Genomic DNA, 19,056 nt, shown 5'->3' with positions numbered 1-19,056 from the left:
TAAATCAAACAGATAGAAGCCAAAAGTGCTTTGCAAAGCTTGTGGTCTTTACACAATTCTGTCTACATCCAGTCTAATCTTGTTAGCATCGATAGACCATGTAAAGTGAGTGCAAAGAGGACATTAAAAACTGCTCGATCAGAATGGTAGTTTTATGCTCCATTTTCACAGCTGAAAATGACTCCATTAGGTGCATGTTAGTGGAGAATTGGGCCCTCATTGAAAAAGAAAACTTTTACGGCTGCAAAATAAAATCTTGAAACTGTGACCCTTGTTTAAAGTGCTGCAGTGTTATCTTTCTGAGTGCGCAGATAATCTGAAATGATAGCTTTGTGAGGTATGAACAGTTTAAATCTCACTGGAGCGTTAACACTTATGCTTTACTATGAAAATATTAATGATCACAAAAATTTAATTTAACTTCTAAGAATTTCATTTCAGATCCAAGCATGCAAGAAAGAAGGAAAAGGGATGTCAATCAACTAATGTCATTCCATACAGAGCATTCAAGAAAAAAGTGGGGTGATCACATTATGAGCATCTGCACAATCTATCATAAGCAGCATTTTAATTTGGAATCTCAGGGGGTGGGATTTGGTTCGGGGGCACAGTGTGGGAGAAAAACACTAAATCTTTTCAATTTGGCCTACGAGCATCAGTGAGAGTTTAAAACAAACAAACAAAAAAACCTTCTGTTATAAAATCCCAAATCTTCCTGGATATTAAAAAGCATCATGTCAACTGACGACTCAGAGAGCTTGAAAAAGCTGCGGTCAGTGCTAAGTCAGTTCAGGCCAGCTAGCAACAAAACATGTGATCCTGCAGATTGCTGAACATCCTCAACTCCCATGGAAATCAACTGAGCCCAGTGCATGAATAATGTCCATACAATAAAATCATAGAAAAAATCACTAAGAGGCTGTGTCCTAGTGAATGGCTTAAAAAATAAAATGACTGACAGGAACAACAAACAGCATCCTACAAAACATCTCATAAGCAGTGGCGGCAAGGCTATTTGAGACCTGGCTTTCTATAGCATACACGCAGGGAACTTCCAGATGTGCTGACCTTCCAGAGGTGTGTAACAAAGCACCACCTTCTCGTTTATCACTTGCAAATAATTATTTTTAGTCTTACTGGGATATCATCAGTATAAAGTAAAAGTCCTATTTATCAATGCTTCATGAAGGACTATTAGAGTTATACAAAAATGCAAGGTCACTTTAAAAAGACAGCAGTCTTCCATGCGCTCAAATCATCAGAAGGGAATGGTCTTTTCTTATAGACTTCTTTTTCCATGGTGAGAGGCTGCTGCTGTCAGTCAAGCCATGGAACTATCGCTCATCAGCGGGTTATGAGGTCATGAGCCAGCCTCTTAATTTACTGCAAAGAAGGGGGAAGAAGGCCTATGAAGCAGAAGGTGATTGTTTATAAAAGCTTATTTTCTAATAATGTCTCTTATTATTCCCTCTATTTGGAGAAAAGACATAAATGCCAGAGAGGAACCCACAAAAGTCTGCCTGTCAAGTGGGTTTTACCAAGATTTTGCTAGGGATTCCCTGCAGTTACTTGGGTATCCAGGTAAGTGTGTCTGCTAGTCCCTTGCTGTTCACCCAGGAATTACCCTTTCAGGCATAGTACATTTAGAAAAAAAACAGCAATATGTTGGTATGGAAAGTGGCACACAGTTAAACAGGTCCCATTTCAAACTATTGCCATACAGGTTTTTCCTGTATATGAGAATCCCTAGCCTGAATCTACACAGAGGAGACTGTATTCACTGTATAGGCTAAAACTTCAGCTTTAATGGATGTTCCCTCATTCATCTCCTGGCCCATGCCTGTATGGAAGCTGTTTTCATGTCATCCAAGTCTATCCATTTCACAGACTTCTAGTTTACCAGTCCCTGCAACAGCAACAATAGTGAAGACAGGTAAATAGGATTTTTAAAAATATTACTTACATATACCATATGTGTTTCTGAATGTGTTCTAGCTACAAAGAAAGAGAAAACAAGGAGTTAGTACAGGGGGAAAAAAAAGAAGCAAAAAAGCAAAAAACAGGAAAACTGCATAAAGCAACCAAATATGAGGGTTGCCTGTAGCTGGGCTTAGGTCACCCTCAGGGCTGGCACTACCATTTAGGCAGCCTAGGCAATCGCCTAGGGCACCAGGATTATTCGGGGGGCGGCATTTTGCCGGGGGGGCGGCAGGCGGCTCCGGTGGAGCTGCCGCAGTCATTCCTGCGGAGGGTCCGTTTGTCCACGGCTCCGGTGGAGCTGCCGCAGTCATGCCTGCAGACGGTCGGCTGCTCGCACGGCTCCAGTGGACCACCTGCAGGCATGCCTGCAGCAGCTCCACCGAAGCCATGGACCAACGGACCCTCCGCAGCAATGACTGCGGCAGCTCCACCGGAGCTGCGGGATCAGCCTGGGGGGAGGCGAAATGGTCGTGCGCCTAGGGTGCGAGAAACCCTAGCGCCGGTCCTGGTCACCCTCCTTAGGAGTCTGGAAGTATGAATCTCAGTTGGGATGCCCTGGTGCAATTATCTTACTGCACCCAAATGATGAGAGTTTTACACTGCATACAAAGCATCTGCTGGCTCACCTGCGCCATTCCAAACAGGCCTGTCACTGAGCAGGAATCACCAGGCACTGGTTTAAAGTTATTTTTAAAAATAGATGTAGACACAGTCACAGGCAGGCCATAATGTATCTCCTGAAATGTAGGGAGGCACACAGGCTATAATGACTGAGCCACAGGGCAGGTGTAGAACCCAGCTTCCACTAGGGTTCACAGGCAAGTGCTCTGAAAATAAGCTAAGAGGCGCATAATCCAATTGAAATCAGATAAAACCTGCTATTGACATACACCTGCCTACAGGATGATGATGCCACTCCAAACCCCAGCCTATTTTCTTATAAGATTTGCTTTTTCTTTGAGACAGGGGATATGTTCACAAACTAAGTAAAGTGAAGGCAATGTGAGATTTGTGCAGCCTGATTTTCACCAAGGAACCACTCCAGGTGGGCCACATGTTCATTATAACAACTTCATCAAAACAACTAGGAGAGGGGAAGGGATAGCTCAGTGGTTTGAGTATTGGCCTGCTAAGCCCAGGGTTGTGAGCTCCATCCTTGAGGGGGTTACTTAGGGATCTGGGGCAAAAATCAGTACTTGGTCCTGCCTAATGAAGGTAAGGGGCTGGACTCAATATAGGAGTGATTTTATGGTAATATAATTTAGTGCCCCAGCACAAGTCTTCCAGACCCCCAATCTCCTCTGCTGGCCTTGGGTCCTGCAACCCATTTCCACTCCAGTCAGGGACCCTTCACTACATGTTACATACAAGGGAATGGTGAGACAGTGGTTCCTATGACTGTGGTGCTGGACAGACAGATAAATACAGTGGAGGACTAGCCAGTTATCAAAGTTTGACAGTAGGGATGTCTGCCTACAGAAGGCAGGCCACAGGGGATGTTTTGTGGTGGCAACATTTTTCCCAAGCACAGGAAAAAGCCACTCTTCCCAAAGAAGCTCCTGCTGAACCCTTCTCCCTAATCAACAGAGAGAACAAGCCCAGCTCAGATATACCCCTACAGCAAATCTAGGCCTGTGTGTCTGCAGCAGCACCCTACCAGGAAAAGACCACTTGCAGATGCCAAGAGATTGTACCACATGAGGAACCTTTGTATGTGTGTGTCTGTATGTGCGCATATGTGTGCACTGTACACTTATGGGCTTCAGCAGTGTACCAGTGAGAGGCAGGGGAGGCTTGGAAGGAATCTTACACAATGTCTGTAAAACGAAATCAGAGGCCCATTAAACTGGTCAGCAAGAACAGAGACAGCTGTCTGCCCTTATTACTTTCCACTTCATTTCCAGGCTAATGAGAACTGTCAAGCCAAAGAGAGAGAGGGACAGACAGACAGATGCTTGGAGACAGAGAGAAGGAGATTGACAGAGAGAAAGAGGAAACCGAGGTTTTTGTATGTTATATAACCATGGCTCCTTGCCCTGGAAAGCCCAGCAGAGCACAGACTGACTCTGTAACAGAGGGTTTGTTAAGTGTGACAACGGTTTTCCTAGAATCCAAGGACAAGAAAGAAATGCAGTTGATGGAAGGGTGGCTAAGAGAGATGAATGATCTTCTTTAGAACTGAGACAGAAAGGGTTAAGCCTGCTGCTTCTAACCAGCTAATACCACCATCACACAAAAGTTCCAGCAGGATTCCCCATCCTCCCTTTTACCACCACACAGCAGAAGCAGCAGCCATGCCTGTGTGACAGTGAGAAGAGTAGGTGTGTCTGCCACCACTTATCACCAGGAGTTTTTCAAACACTGGAGCTCAGGTGTTTGGGCTCAAAAAGGGAGGATAGTCATGTTTGTTCCTCCTGTTAGGTTGGAGTCAGTGATGTGGACTTAACAGTAGTGGCTTTCAACCTTTTCCCCTCTCCCATTTAGCCTTTGGTAAGGGCAGGGTCATGACATCCTGATACCTATTTGCAAGCTGCCCCTTGAATTAATTAATTCACATGCACCACCATGTTCCAGACCACGGGTTCTCAGCCAGGGGAACCCATGCTCTAGAACAGGAGTAGGCAACCTATGGCATGCGTGCCGAAGGCAGCATGTGAGCTGATTTTCAGTGGCACTCACACTGCCCAGGTCCTGGCCACCAGTCTCGGACCTCTGCATTTTAATTTCATTTTAAATGAAGCTTCTTAAACATTTTAAAAACCTTATTTACTTGCCATACAACAATAGTTTAGTTATATATTATAGACTTATAGAAAGACACCTTCTAAAAACATTAAAATGTATGACTGGCATGCAAAACCTTAAATTAGAGTGAATAAATGAAGACTTGGCATAGCACTTCTGAAAGGTTGCCGACCCCTGCTCTAGAAGATAGTAGTATGTATTCTTCATTTTTACTTTTAGTATTACAGTAGTGCCTAGAAGCTCCAGAAGTGATCTAGGACCTCTCTGTGCTAGAGTTGTACAAACACAGAATGAAAAAGACAGTCCAGTTTATACACCTTCCCTCTTTCCCTCCCAGAGCTCCACATCAGGGATTTAACATGGCCTGTCACAATGTATACTTATAGAAGGCCCTGTTAAAGGGCTGCTGTACAGGTCTCCTTCACATTATTGCAGCAGCTAGCATCTCACAGGGAGAGAACCCCAAAGGATGCATATACTCCACCAGTACATAATATACACCTTAGGGAGGGGGTAACTATTAATGGTTTTGAATGGAGGGCAGGTGATGTGGCTAAAATACATTCAAGTCTCTTTCATGCCTGTTTCTTTTACAGTCCTTTCTGTCTCTCTCTGTCAGGTTGTCCTCGTGTGGCTGCAGTAAGTAGAAGTGTCAGTGTGGCTCAGGCAACAGCCCTTCAGTTTCCCAGTCAGAGGGGGTCACAAGTTCATGTCCCAGTAACAGGACCTTCAGATAAGATGTTAAACAGAGATCTGCTCTGCTGGCCATTCCAATCAAAGGTAAAGATTCCATAGCACTTTGCGTTTGCCATAAAACCAGATCCCAAGCTTTGTTAGAGCTCTCACTGAGCACACAATGGCTGCTGTCTGCCCACACAACTGCAGCGCTACCCATATTGAAATAATTATTGTAAAGCACTTTGGGATGCCCCAAGTATGAAAAGTGCTTTACAAAAACAATCACAATTCTGATTTGCATGGAATTGTTATTATGATACCGTACAAGTGCGCTTGCTGACACCAACATCTTCTCTGCTTTTTTTTTTATAGGGTAATTAATTAATGCTTTCTTGCTTTTCATCTGCATTAAAGTGACAGGAGGGGTTATAGAAGGGCGATTCGTTTTGACAAGGAGAAGACTGTAGGCTTTTTAGGATGCAGTGTAGGGGAGCGTGAGCCACAGGGGGAGTTAATCGCACTCCTTCTGCCATCATTTAAACACAATGTTTAAACGCATTTCAGTGACAAAGGCATTTAACAGCCCTTCCCACAGGGCTTTTCTCACTGTTCTCACAGGGGTTTCCCCGAATGGAATGCCATTATATGAAGGCTGTAAAAATGCTCTGTCCTCATATCTCCTCTCCACTGCAGGCACTTGCCACAAGAAGCCATCTCTAAAACAACAAAACCAAACTACTTTCACAGAGCCAGTGGAGGGTTCCTCATGCTTGAATGGTGGCCTTGGGAGGGGGGAGGGGATTTCCCAATACTAAAGCTTTACAGAAAAATGCACCATCTTAATTAATTATTCTGATTATTTGTACTGCAGTAGCACCTAGAAGCCCTAGTCAAGGATCAGGACCCTCCCATGGCTAGGCATTGTACAAACACAGAACAAAAAGATGGTCCTCCCTAAGAGCTTGCAGTCTAGGTATAAGACACGAGACAACAGCTGGATACAGAGAGAAGGCACCAATGAGAGGCAGTGGCTCAGCACATCAACTGCCTTAGTGTCAGTGACAGGCCAGAGCTGCAAAGTTCTGATGCAAATCTGAACTCTTCCAAAGTTTGTGGATTTTGGGGTGGGGGCTGCTGGTTTGGCCCAGCTCTAATTTGCGCTAGTGCAAGAGTTCCCAATCTGCCCCAGCAACGAAGGAGGCAAAGTTTCAAATCTCGATGTGCCATAAATTGACCCTTTTAATAGGCCAATTCATTTACCAGGCCCCTTCTATATTCAAAAAGAGCTTTATGTCCAAGCATTAGTCTGTTGTATCATGTTAAAATATGGGTTTTTGTGGACAAAGAACTTAAACTGAGGGTAGAGGGAAGCCACAGATAGTCTAACCAAGGTCAGGACCCTCCTATGCTAGGTGCTGTACATACACACACAGTCAGTCCTTGCCCTGAAAAGCTTGCAGTCTAAAGAAACAAGACAGACAAAGGGAATATCATTATTCCCCCACTTTACAGAGAGGGACCTGAGGCAGAGAGAAATTAAAGTGATTTTCCCAGTGACTTAACTACAAGTCCATCTATAACAGTGGTCACCAACCCATCAATCGTGATAGACTGGTCGATCCTGGAGCCTTGGCCAGTCGATCGTGATCTATGGGCCGCTAAAAGTCCAGCGGTGCAGCGGGCTCAGGTAGGCTGCCTGCCTGCCATGGCCTCATACCGCTCCCAGAAGCGGCTGTCTGCTGACATGTCTCTGTGTGCGGCCCCCTGGGGAAAGGGAGGGAGGGATAGTAGTTTCCCGCACTGCCCCCACCCCCAGCACCGTCCCTGCAGCTCCCATTGGCCAGTTCTCGGCCAATGGGAGCTGTGGGGGCAAGGCTTATAGGCGCAGCCTTGTATGGAGACCCACTGCCCCTTCCCTCCAGGGGTCGCATGTAGAGACGTGCCATCAGACAACCGCTTCCAGGAGCGGTGTGAGGTTACAGCAGGCAGGCAGTGTGCCTGAGCCTCACTGTGCCAACGATTGGGAGCCGCCTGTGGTAATTGCCTCACGGCCGGAGCCTGCACCTTGAACCCCCTCCTGCACCCCAACCCCCAGCCCACAGCTCCCTCCCAGATGCCGCACCCTCTCCTGCACCCAATCCCCTGAACTAGCCCAGAGCCCCCTGCTGTACCAAACTCCCTCCCACAGCTTGCATCTCTCACTCCTGCACCCCAACCGCCAGCCTCAGGCTCAGCAAATGCACACCCCACAGTTGAGAATGTTATACTGATTTGTGACAATCCCCAAAGGATTTTGGATCTATAAACCACAAATGACACTAATAAAAGTAAGACTTATGAAATGTCCAGTGGATTCTATGAGATTAGGTGCAGTGTGAGCATATGACGCCTGCACCCAAACTCCCTCACACAGCTTGCATCCCTCACTCTTGCACCCCACTCTCTGCTTCAGGCTCAGCCCGGAGCCCCTGCCCACACTCTGAACCCCTCGGTCCCAATCCAGAGCCTGTACCCCATCACTCATTTACCAGGCCCCTTCTATATTCAAAAAGAGCTTTATGTCCAAGCTCTTATCATTATTCCCCCACTTTACAGAGGGGGACCTGAGGCAGAGAGAAATTAAAGTGATTTTCCCAGTGACTTAACTACAAGTCCATCTATAACAGTGGTCACTGCCCTAGCCCGGTGAAAGTGAGTGAGGGTGGGGGAGAGTGAGCAATGGAGGAAAGGGAGAATGGAGTGAGTGGGGCGGGGCCTCAGAGAAGGGGCGAGGTAGATCCTGGGTTTATCTTAAATTTAAAAAGTGATTTTGTGCGTAAAACAGTTGGAGACCACTGCTCTAGTGCAATGAATACAAGCATCCTTGATGGCAAGTCAAGTGAGCCCCCTAGTGCAGAAGCATCAGACATGTGGCACATTTGATATATTTTGCTGGCTGCATGACAGGGCATATACAAATTCTGAAAAATATACACTTTAATAACATTTCCCCCCCTAGCTCTCATGGTTTCCAGAAATGAGGGGTGTGTAAACAGAGTCAGTGATATCTTCCTAAATCTCAAAAGTGTGAACTACTCTACCCTCCATTAATCCTAATGGGGTATTGGTGCTACAGCCCAATGATGGCAGTTTAAATGTCAACATTAACTCTTTTGTTGTTGATCATTTTAGCAGACGGAATGGGGAGTGTGAAGCCCTGTGTGAAGTGGGAATTGTTGTAAGGAAGGAAACTGCATTGGTAAGAAAAGAAGTGAGATAGAAGATAAGGGAGAAGGGGCAAAACAGAGAAAGGAGGGGTAAAAAGGGCAAAAATAGTTGCGCTCCTGGGGGTGACCATATTTTCCCAATGAGCAATGGTGAATATGACATTAAGGTACTGAACAAATTATAAATAATAGTAATAGCTTCAAACTTGGTTACTACATACCAGCCATACTCTACCCCTGATCTTTGTGCAAACCCCCCATTGGCATGAGTGGGAGATCTGCTGTGGGTTGGGGGTAGCATGTAGTCCTACATTCATACATTGCTCCATGGACTACAACTAACATGGAATCCAGCTCTCTCCTTAGAATTAATCTGACATTCTAGCTCTAGTGCAATAAACAGCCAGATCCCTTTTATATGGCTGTCTAAGTGATGAAGATGCTAACACAATGGAAAGACAAGTGTGCCATCAGCAGGCAGTGGGGAGGCAAATTGAGAGCTCCCAAAATAATGAAAATACAGATTGTGTCCAATAAAGAAGAGCTCTGCGGTGTGTCCATCCCCCCCGGCAGCTTTTATCGCTTGAATAAATTCATTTCACATTCTTATTCCCTGTCCTCAAGATATTGTACATCAGACCTGTTTGCTTTTTCCTACGGAAAAATGAAGATAATAGCTTTGGTGTTTGATCAGGATGAGGAGTGAGTCACTCCAGAATGACTTTAACCGTTTTCCTCCTTTATTGGATGTGCTTTGCTGCATTAAATAATGCCGAAAATTCAGAGACAGCCCTATAAAATGAGCTTGGTTCAAAGTTGAACCTAAAGCCCTGACACACTGAAGAGGATCTAGTGTCTGATACCTGGTTCATCACCCTCAGTTGACTGGAAACAGGATCTTTTCATAGATTCCCAGCCCAGAAGGGAACATTGTGACCATCTAGCCTGACCTCCTGTATAACTCAGAACAGAGACAATTCCCCCGAACAATTCCTAGAACATCACTTTCAGAAAAACATCCAATCTCGATTTTAAAATTGTAAGTGATGGAGAATCCACCATGACCTTTGGTAAGGTGTTCCAGTGGTTAATTACCCTCACTGGTGAAAATTTACATCTTGTTTCCAGTCTGAATTTGTCTAGCTTCAACTTGCAGCCATTGGATTTTATTATATCTTTCTCTGCTAGATTGAAGAATCCATTATCAAATATTTCCTTTCTAAGGAAAGTGGTGGACTCCTAAATAACCTAGGAATCTTTATATGCAAAAGACACACTAGATGGATCAATCCCTAAATGAATAGCATGACATCTATCTCAGGTGTTTACATTACCTTAGTATCTGAGTGCCTTATCTTTAATGTACTTATCCTCACAACACCCCTGTGATGTAAGGAAGTACTGTTATCCCCATTTTACAGATAGAAAACTGAGGCACAGAGAGACTAAGTGACTTGCCCAAGGCTGGAAGAGCAGGGAATTGAAGCCAAGTCCCAGGCTAGCACTGTAACAACTGAGCCATCCATCCTCTCTACGCCAAAGCTCCCACTGACTTGAATGGTGCAAGATCAGGGCCTTATGCAGCTGAAAAAGGCCTATTTTTGTAAAAAAAAAATCTCTATTTTGTTTTTGTTTGAATGTGTTTACCAAGCCATTTTTCTGTTAAAAACTGCAATTTCCCCTCCCCCCTCTATTTTCCCCAGATTTTTATTGAAAACCAAATTGTCAGTAAATGGATAGGTCTGATTACCATTTTGATAATGTTTTCAATTAAAATATTGAAAAAAGGTAAGAAATTCACACACAAAATGAAAAATGTTGACAATTTTATTTTTTTTTAGAAAAATGATCTGTTTTCAACAAATGAACATTTTTGTTTGAAAATTTTTTGACCTGCTTTACTCATTGTAGGGGAAGGATGGCTCAGGGAGGATATGAGTAAGAATATACAAAGCCTTTCACCTCTGGCTTACCGAATAGAACATGACCTGGTTTGGTAAGGAGTGAAACTCAAAGCTCACAGTGTAGCTGTCAAGTAGTATTGTAAAGTGAGTTTGTAGGTAGGAGGAGTTCAGTTACTTCCTAGCAGACAGGTGTCTACTTCCCAAAGCCATCATCGCAGCCAGTGCAGACCGATTCTGCTGTTAGCAGTTTCTGCAGAGGCGCCAAGCACTGATCGGAGGAGAGTTTATTTATAAATATTTTAGCAGAATGAAGAACCAGGAGGAGTTTTAAATTTGCATTTCTTTATACATACTCCCACTCAGAATCTGCGAGCTTAGTAAATCTGTATAAAATCATCACCAGAGACTGACAACGTGATTTATAAAGGCCAAAATACCCACAGAGCCAGACACCTCCACTGAATAGCAGGCAATCTTACTCTTCAAAATTATTTTTATTGCTACATTTTCAAAAAACCCCAAAACATTAACATGGTATCAGTGACGGATATGATCATTCCAGTGCATTCAGGGGGCATGGTCTCCGAGGGATCGGTGGAACTCACCTTGGGTACAGAATCCCAGAGGGTTCAACATGATATGTCCAGGGCACAGGGTATCACAGCCTACTACACAAAGCATAAGGACTCTAGAAGGTATGGTTCCAAGAATCCAGTATGCAGGCTGCCAGAGGACACTACAATACACCCAGGATACAATGCTGTGCACCCTGAGATTCAGGAGTCTACAATGCACGAACCATTGCTTCACCCAGAAGTGCAAGATATGCTGATCCCACACCAAGAAGGGGTGAAAGGGTAGTCCTGGCCCTCTAATAGTACATCACTTCTATGACAAAGCCCCAGTCTGCTAAGCTGGGGAGCCAGAATACCAAGGCTGATTCCAAAATACACCAACCACTTGGCAGTGCTATCATGCCATCAGCAGGGGAGTTTTATTGTAGATGCATACACATTTCAGTAAAAAGGAAAATCAAAGCAGAGTAACAATACAAATCTAAAATGCCCTCATCATTTGCAAGAGAAGGAAATCTGCTTCTTCCCCAAACCCATATCCACTTCTTTCATCCATGGTTCAGGGACGGGAGTCTTTGGGCAGCTGCACTGTGGAGAGTTACTTTAATTGTGCAACAATACATATAGGAAGAGAGGATGGGGGGATCCCACACACAGAAACACAGATAGAAAGTCCTGAAAACATACTGATCACATGATTTACAGTGAATATCCTCTTACCGTGAGACGTTTCGAGGCGTCCACTTCAATCATCCCCCGCAAGAGGTTCTGACAGTCTGGAGGGATGAAATGTGGCATGTGGAACACACCCCGCTTCACCTTCTCCAACAACTGCCGCAAATTGTCGTCGTCAAATGGCAGGGCACCCTGCAGGGACATGAGGGAGGAATTGTGGGTGGGAGAGAGGAGAAAAGAGGAATGGGAGAAGGCAAAAAGTGAAAAGTTGAGCAATTTGATGAAAAGAAAAGGATGACATTAGGAAAGTCACTATGCCGTTATATGAAGTGAAGCACACCTTCTTCACCTGTTGATAATTCCTTAGCATTGCTTTACTTTTTACAACATGGAAACAGAACTTTGGATGTAGCTTTTTATATTAAACTTTTTTAAATTGGAAAATGAACAAGAGAATAAAATATAATGCAAAATATGATGTTGCCTTCTCAGGGAAATTCTTAAAAGACTCAGGGAACCACTTAAATTCAACTCAACATTTAGTAGCAGAGAGGTGATCAGCAACGTCCAAGTAACCAAGTTCAGATTAGTGAGCCAATGTGTGGCTTCGGAAGTGGCTTGGCACAAGTCCAAAATGCCACCAGCAAACAATTGAAGTGGGCCCTGATTTACAATATGGTTCATAGATTGCAACTGGTGACCACTGTCACATTGTTCATTATCTCTCATCTTCCAGAGATGTAAGAGATGATAACATCTGCCATACAATGTTCTGAAATGATTCAGTGCAGACTATTGTTTCCAGGGTAGGTTAAAAGCTGTAAATTCTTTTCTGGGGTCATCAATCAGGAGTTTGTTTGGGACATTAACATTATTCCAGAATTCTTTCTCGTGTGCCCCAGGGTTGAATTAGGATGCTTTAAGAGCTTGAAGGTTCTCGAGGTCCACTGGATGAAACTATGATAAGTTTTTATCAGAAGCCCATGACTCACCAAAGAATCTCTCCCCTCAAAATTACTGGATGATCCTGGTAGATGCGCTGTGTCCTCGAGTCCCATCAAAAGCCATGCAAGTTGCGGGTTCTCAGCAACTCTTACAGCCAGGCTCTAAATGTCAGTGTTTACATTGTATTTACTTCAGTGCATGTAATGCTTGTGTAGGATAATACAGTGTATATAACAGACTGAGACCAACAAATCTATTTACAGAGGCCACCAAAAGCCCATTTGCTGCTAACAACCATTAGTCATTACCAACCTGTGTTTGTTCATACAAGTGGCCTAGAAGCAAAAAGTCTCGTGTTCATTACCAATCCCTCCAGTTACCTAGTTCCTCATAACTATCCAGGACTTAAAGCAAAATCAATATTGAGAGTTAGGCATTTTGGCTAATGTAATATAATTCATGACAAAATGCAGCATTTCCTGGACATAGCAACTAACGGCTGCTAATTACCAGCAATTGCTATTATAGTGTAAGACTTTTCGTGGGTGTTTATCTTGATGTAATTAACTTGATGCTTGGCACTAAGCATCAGTGATGGGCTAGTTTCAACCACTTTAAAGGCTCAGGTTTATACCTAGAAACAACCCAAGATATTTTCCAGAGACAGTGGGGTACAAAATCTCAAAGGGCATCCCCTTGAGAATGGAGTACTCAATCTGATAGCTCCCAGGCAGCTTTTCCGAGTCTCTCTTTCCTGGTGTTTCAAAAGGTCAAATCACGAGCTCTTTACTCAGCTATTCCTCCCATTCTTCAGTCAGGCAAACTCCCATTGGATTTCAATAGACGTTTGCCTGAGAGGGAACTGGATAATAACTGTGCAAGGACTGCAGAATATGGATCAAGGAGCTTTGCTGTTTGTAACTGTAGATTAACATTTGACATATTACAAACGACGAATAATTTCATACACATTAAGTCTATCCTACTTGTCACTTATGGCAACCTACTTCTTGCTTATGGGAGTACTATGCAGATTTTTGGTATAAAACTGAACAGAGGCAAAACTCACTTGATTTCAGGTTCTGTTACAATTTTTGTCTGGTTTTGGGGTTTCGTACCATCTGCGTAACTCAGAACAAGTTCTGTGCAGCTCATGAGCCTTTCACTGAGCCAGGGACAAATTCTGAAACAGAATATTTTAGGTGCCAGGAAAGGAATTATTATTTGTGTGGAAACCAGTTGAAACAGGGTCCTTTTGGCTCAATTCTACATTCTAAACTGCACTAAATGCGGTTTACAGAGGCTCAAAATTGGCATGAACCACAGTGGTTACATTTTACTCAGATCTTGATAAAACCATTTGACTGAAGATGCATATACATGTAAAATACACCCCACCAAACTACTTTCCTGATCCTATGAAGGGCAGCCTAGGATCCTCCCTGTCCTGAAGTTGCAACCCTGACCATCCTATCCCGTCGGGGCCAACTGACTTCAGTGAGGTTTGAATCAGGTTATTAAAGTGCTGCCCCACAATAACATAGCAAAGATCATATAGGGAAGCAGCTTTCCCACAATCCTCGTGCTGTACAGGGTGGCAGCCCTTCAAAGTCAAAGTGAAATATTTGTCATGCATTCCTTTTTGGGACAGATGCTGAGAGACAGACGATGCAGCTGAGAGATACAGAAAGAGAGAGGTTACCCAGGAGAGACTTACATGATGGCAGTAGATTTAACATGAAATACAGAAGCACTGTGGAGTTTTTTTCTGTTTAAAGGAGGTAGCAAGGATGATGACTCACCACTAACAATGCAAATAAAATGACTCCACAGCTCCAGACATCCGCTTTCCTCCCATCGTATTTTTCTCCCTGTGCAACAGAAATATGAGTTTAAATGAATGCTTGTTAGTAAGAGAATTAGCCATCCTTGAATAATGGGGGAGGGGAGAGTGGGAGACCTGAAGTTTTGATCCAAGAAGCTGCTTTTGTGGAGAGTTACCTAAGTATCAGGCCAGAGCGGCTCATGGGTTCTTGTGAAAATCAGTGTTATGTCCTTGTCTGAGGGATGTGAGACAGCAAAGCCTACAATATGGGGAAGGGAGGGAATGGCCACGGAGCAGTAAAAGAACTGAGGAGTCAGAACTTAATCAGAAATGTCAGAGATGCCTTCAGGATACCAAGAACCTGCTTCTCTTCTGGTTAGCTCTTTATGGAGTCATATTATTTGCTAACTTGTAATGTTTTCTGGCAATTCTCTTCTATTGATTTTCTGAACTACTTGGATTCATATTACTGCTGTGCATCAACAGGTGGGAAACCTGGCCTTTCAAGCCCTGGGCCACCAGAGCCTACAGTAGCCAACCTTAGGGAAAGAAGAAAGAGTTGGAGAAGGGAGTAACTCCTATTGTTCAATAGCAAACTAGTAACAGCGCCGAAAGTCCAATCCGGCTTTCTTCAGCTTGAGGGGATACTTAGGGACTCCACAGGGGACATGGAGGCCCACTGGATGGAAATAACATGAAAAACAAAACCATTGTACTTCTGGCTGGTCAAGTGACTGAAGTAGCTGTGCCACCAAGAGTGACCTCTGCCCTTTGAGAATGACATGTTCATGACCTTTAGACTAGTGGCATAACTCGCTTTTGGGCCTTGTCACATGAAGGAAAATGACAGTCACATTAAGCATTTGCAATGCTGACTGCCTTGGGATCACTTCCTATAGCGGGTACCTGCCTGCATCCATGTAACAAGTGACATGCTTTTATACAAATGCTGTGAGAACAAGCTAACTTACCCGAATCACTTCAGGGCAGGCATAATGTGGCGACCTGTAAAGCAAAACACAATCAAATGAGCATCTAAACCTATACTTATTAGATGCATTTGCAATCTGCCCACCACACTGGTATCTGGGAGCCTTCTACATAATTTAGGAGAGGCAGAACAACACTCCCCTCCCTGACCTCAGCTTAAGCCCATTTGTGACACAGACTCATACCCAGGAAATGGCTACCCAGAAGAATAATCCTAATACAACATTGGGAGAAAACCTTCAGAAATAGAGGCAACTTTAATTCAGGTTCTGCTGCATCTCTTTCAAGAATAGATTTCTGAATTCTGATCTCACTTCAGCAAAGTCCATGAAGGCCCACTGTGACCAGGGTCTTGTGGTGAGGAAGCTCATGTTCTTGGGGTCCCATTTGGAACCTAGAGGGTCTAGCTCATATTGATGGAGGCATAGTTGTATGTATTGTCAGTGCTCAGGGGAAGCCCACCTTTCCACCTAACTCTTACATAGCAATACACTCCTAAAAATGCATGAGCCTCTATTAGCTCCCCAAAACCCAGTATGGTAATTTACCCATTAGTACAGCGCTTTTCTGCAGTGAAGATGCAGCCACCAAAGACCACATATTCCCCTGCTCCACCTAGATTAGTATAGAGGCTCCTGGGATGGACAATTACAGGATTAAAAAAGAACTCTATCCATTGTGCTCCGTTCAAATTGTATTATACCATGCAAGGGAGAAGAGGAATGGAGAGCTATACACTGCACCGCAGTACTGCAGCCCAGTTGCCTCTCATCAGATATTTTTACGTGGCCCTGTGTATAAAATTAAAAGCAGTCATGGCATATGCTAGCTTAGTTTTTAAAAAAAACATTTTCAGACCAATCAAATACATGCACCTGAATCATCCCCTGCACCTTTCCAATTATCATGTAATGTCATCTTTCACTTGCTCTCGGCCTCTCCAGTGGGCATAACAGCTGCTAATCCAAGATTTTAACATGTAACTTTGTTTTTTAAAAAATAGAAAGGATGAACTTCCTAAAGATTACAGCAATGACTATTTACTTTACAGCATCCACTAAAGGCAGCCTGACAAAGCAGGAGGGACCCAAGCTGTTCTAAGCACTTACCCAAGACACTCCTACTGACGCCTCCTGGTAACTATAAGGCTGCCCCAGTTGTGCATTTGCCCTTCGAGCCAAAATAATCATGTGGTTGGTGAGCCCTGTTTTATGTCACAATGTTTATAGCTTTGTGCTGGGACACTGCATTGATGCACAATGATATTACTGCACACACTGTACTTCCACCCTGACATAATATACAGATGCAATGTCCCAATGTGAGGATTCAATACCATGGCACTGGGAAGATGAAACACAATAAACCCAAGGTATACTTAGGACTCTGAGGGTACATCTACACTGGAATAAAATATCTGTGACACAGCAATGGCTGGCCTGGGTCAGCTGACTTGGGCTCATGTGTCTTGGGCTGTGGAGTAAAAACTGCTGTGTAGATGTTTGGGCTTGGGCTGGAGCCCAGGCTCTGTGACTCTCCCCGCTGGTGGGGTCCCATAGCTCGGGCTCAGTGCTGAGGCATAATGTCTACATAGCAATTTTACAGCCCCACAATCCAAGCCTTGCAAGCCCAAGTCAGGTGGCCTAGGCCAGCTGCAGGTGTTTGATTTCTGTGTAGACATATAACATTGAATGCTAAGCTTAAGCAATGTGATATAGACCAATGAAGTAAGGCTCAGCAAAGTATGGGACAGCTGGAAACAGTCCACAGAAGGTAGCGTTTACAAATGCAGTGGAGTCTCATCTTATGCGGCGGTTAGGTTCTAAAGTCAGCACGTAAGGCAAAAATCAGGTAGAGTCAAAATTACCCTTGAAAATCCCTTAAGTCACTCGTAAAGTAGATTACACATGGTTTTGTGTACAGTATACAACCTTGTACAGTAATATGTATAAATGTATAATGTATACAGTAATGTACAGTATATAACAGAGTACATATGCAAAATATAATTTTACAGTACTGTATTTTTAATTACAGAGAGAGAGAGGGAGAGAGAGAGAGAGATTGAATAATGAAAGAATAAAAAAGGAAAAGAGTAAATCTAACCACTCACCATTCACCCTGGATATTCTTGCTAGTCTATGACGACGATGACACTATTGAGAGGTCATCAGGGCTTGATGTTGATCCAGAAGATGATGGGCCAGGCTCATCCGCCACTGGTTGTTTTTTCTTCAAAAACATGATGATCTTCAACTGTCGCTGTTGTATCTTGAGCTGCTCAAACATTTCTTGATACGGTCTCAAATCATTGGTAATACTATGTGTGATTTTGAGGCTTCGTTCCATAGAGGGATCGTATTCATAAATTAAATCATTCAAGTGTTTTGCTGCTTGGAACCCTTCAGCAAATTTATGAAGATTTCAACTTGATGGCTCTTCCTATTCATCATCATCATCTTCGTCTTCTGTAGACGATTTTATCAGTTCCTCTAACTCTTTGTTAGTCAATGTTTCCCTGTGGCTCTCAATTAATTCTTCAATTTCTTCCTCAGGGATGTCGACGAAGCCATCACCACCCACTTGCCTGGCCACCTGAACAATGTGTTTCACTTCTTTGTCAATGGTCGGGAAACCCTTAAAATGATTCAAACATTCTTTCCATAGGTTCTGCCAACATGCATTGTTTCAGGCTTGACTGCATCCCTTGCCTGTTTAATATAAGAGATGCAAACGGCAATGTTGAAGGACTTCCAACACTCCATCACATTAAGATTGGGATCGGCATACATAGCGCTATGTATCTGTGAGAACGTAAGCCTTGCGTACGTGGCCTTGAAACAGTGAATCGCGCCTTGGTCAAAGGTTGGAGGATGGAGGTGGTATTGGGTGGGAGAAAGATGACTTCAGCATCTTTATATGCAAACCAGAATGCCTCAGGGTGGCCAGGAGCATTGTCTACGATCAGCATCACTTTAAAGTCAAGTCCTTTCTCTTTGAGGTACTGCTTGACCTCCAGAATGAAACACTTGTGGAACCAATCCAGAAATAATACTGCCATCACCCCAGCCTTTTTATTTGATTGCCAGAACACAAGCAGGAGATTTTTATTCTTGCCTTTTAGTGCACGGGGATTTGCAGCCCTGCAGAGCAAGCCCAACTTTATTAAATGCACAGCCGCATTGCCACAAAACAACACAGTCACATGGTCCTTAGCTGCTTTGAAGCCAGGGGCTTGTCTTTCTGATTTCGAAACGTAAGTGCGGTTGGGCATTTTTTTCCAGAAGAGACCAGTGTCGTCAGCATTAAAAACTTGTTTCAGAAGATAATCCTTTTCTTCTATGATTTTCTTTAATTGTTCGGAGTAGGATTTTGCTGCCTCTTCATCATCTGATGCAGCTTCACCAGTAGTCTGCACGTTTTTGAGGCTGAAGCGGTTCCTAACACTGTTAAGCTAACCTTGGCTGGCTTTGAATTCCTTCTTATCAGAAGGCTGTCCCTCTTTGGAGGGAGGTTTGAACAGCACGTAGAGG

At 43.8% G+C, this 19,056-nt stretch overlaps 1 protein-coding gene across 13 annotated transcripts in view; it reads right to left on the bottom strand.

Moving 5' to 3' along the window:
* BRSK2 (BR serine/threonine kinase 2) overlaps positions 1-19,056 on the bottom strand; it is a 493,899-nt gene that overhangs the window by 73,568 nt on the left and 401,275 nt on the right. For all 13 annotated transcript variants that reach the window (XR_007774500.1, XR_007774497.1, XR_007774499.1 and 10 more), the window contains exons 6-9: positions 15,505-15,538; positions 14,511-14,579; positions 11,809-11,955; positions 1,964-1,995 (exon numbers count right to left, since the gene is read on the bottom strand). Coding sequence is in view for 9 of the 13 variants with exons in the window: in XM_050953680.1 (XP_050809637.1) it covers positions 1,964-1,995; positions 11,809-11,955; positions 14,511-14,579; positions 15,505-15,538 (282 nt within the window). In the remaining 4 variants the exon portion in view is untranslated. The remainder of the gene's footprint in view (positions 1-1,963; positions 1,996-11,808; positions 11,956-14,510; positions 14,580-15,504; positions 15,539-19,056) is intronic.

Source organism: Gopherus flavomarginatus, chromosome 5 (genome assembly GCF_025201925.1).
Source record: "Gopherus flavomarginatus isolate rGopFla2 chromosome 5, rGopFla2.mat.asm, whole genome shotgun sequence".
NCBI classification, from domain to species: Eukaryota; Metazoa; Chordata; order Testudines; family Testudinidae; genus Gopherus; species Gopherus flavomarginatus.
This window is presented reverse-complemented; position numbering and strand designations above follow the sequence as displayed.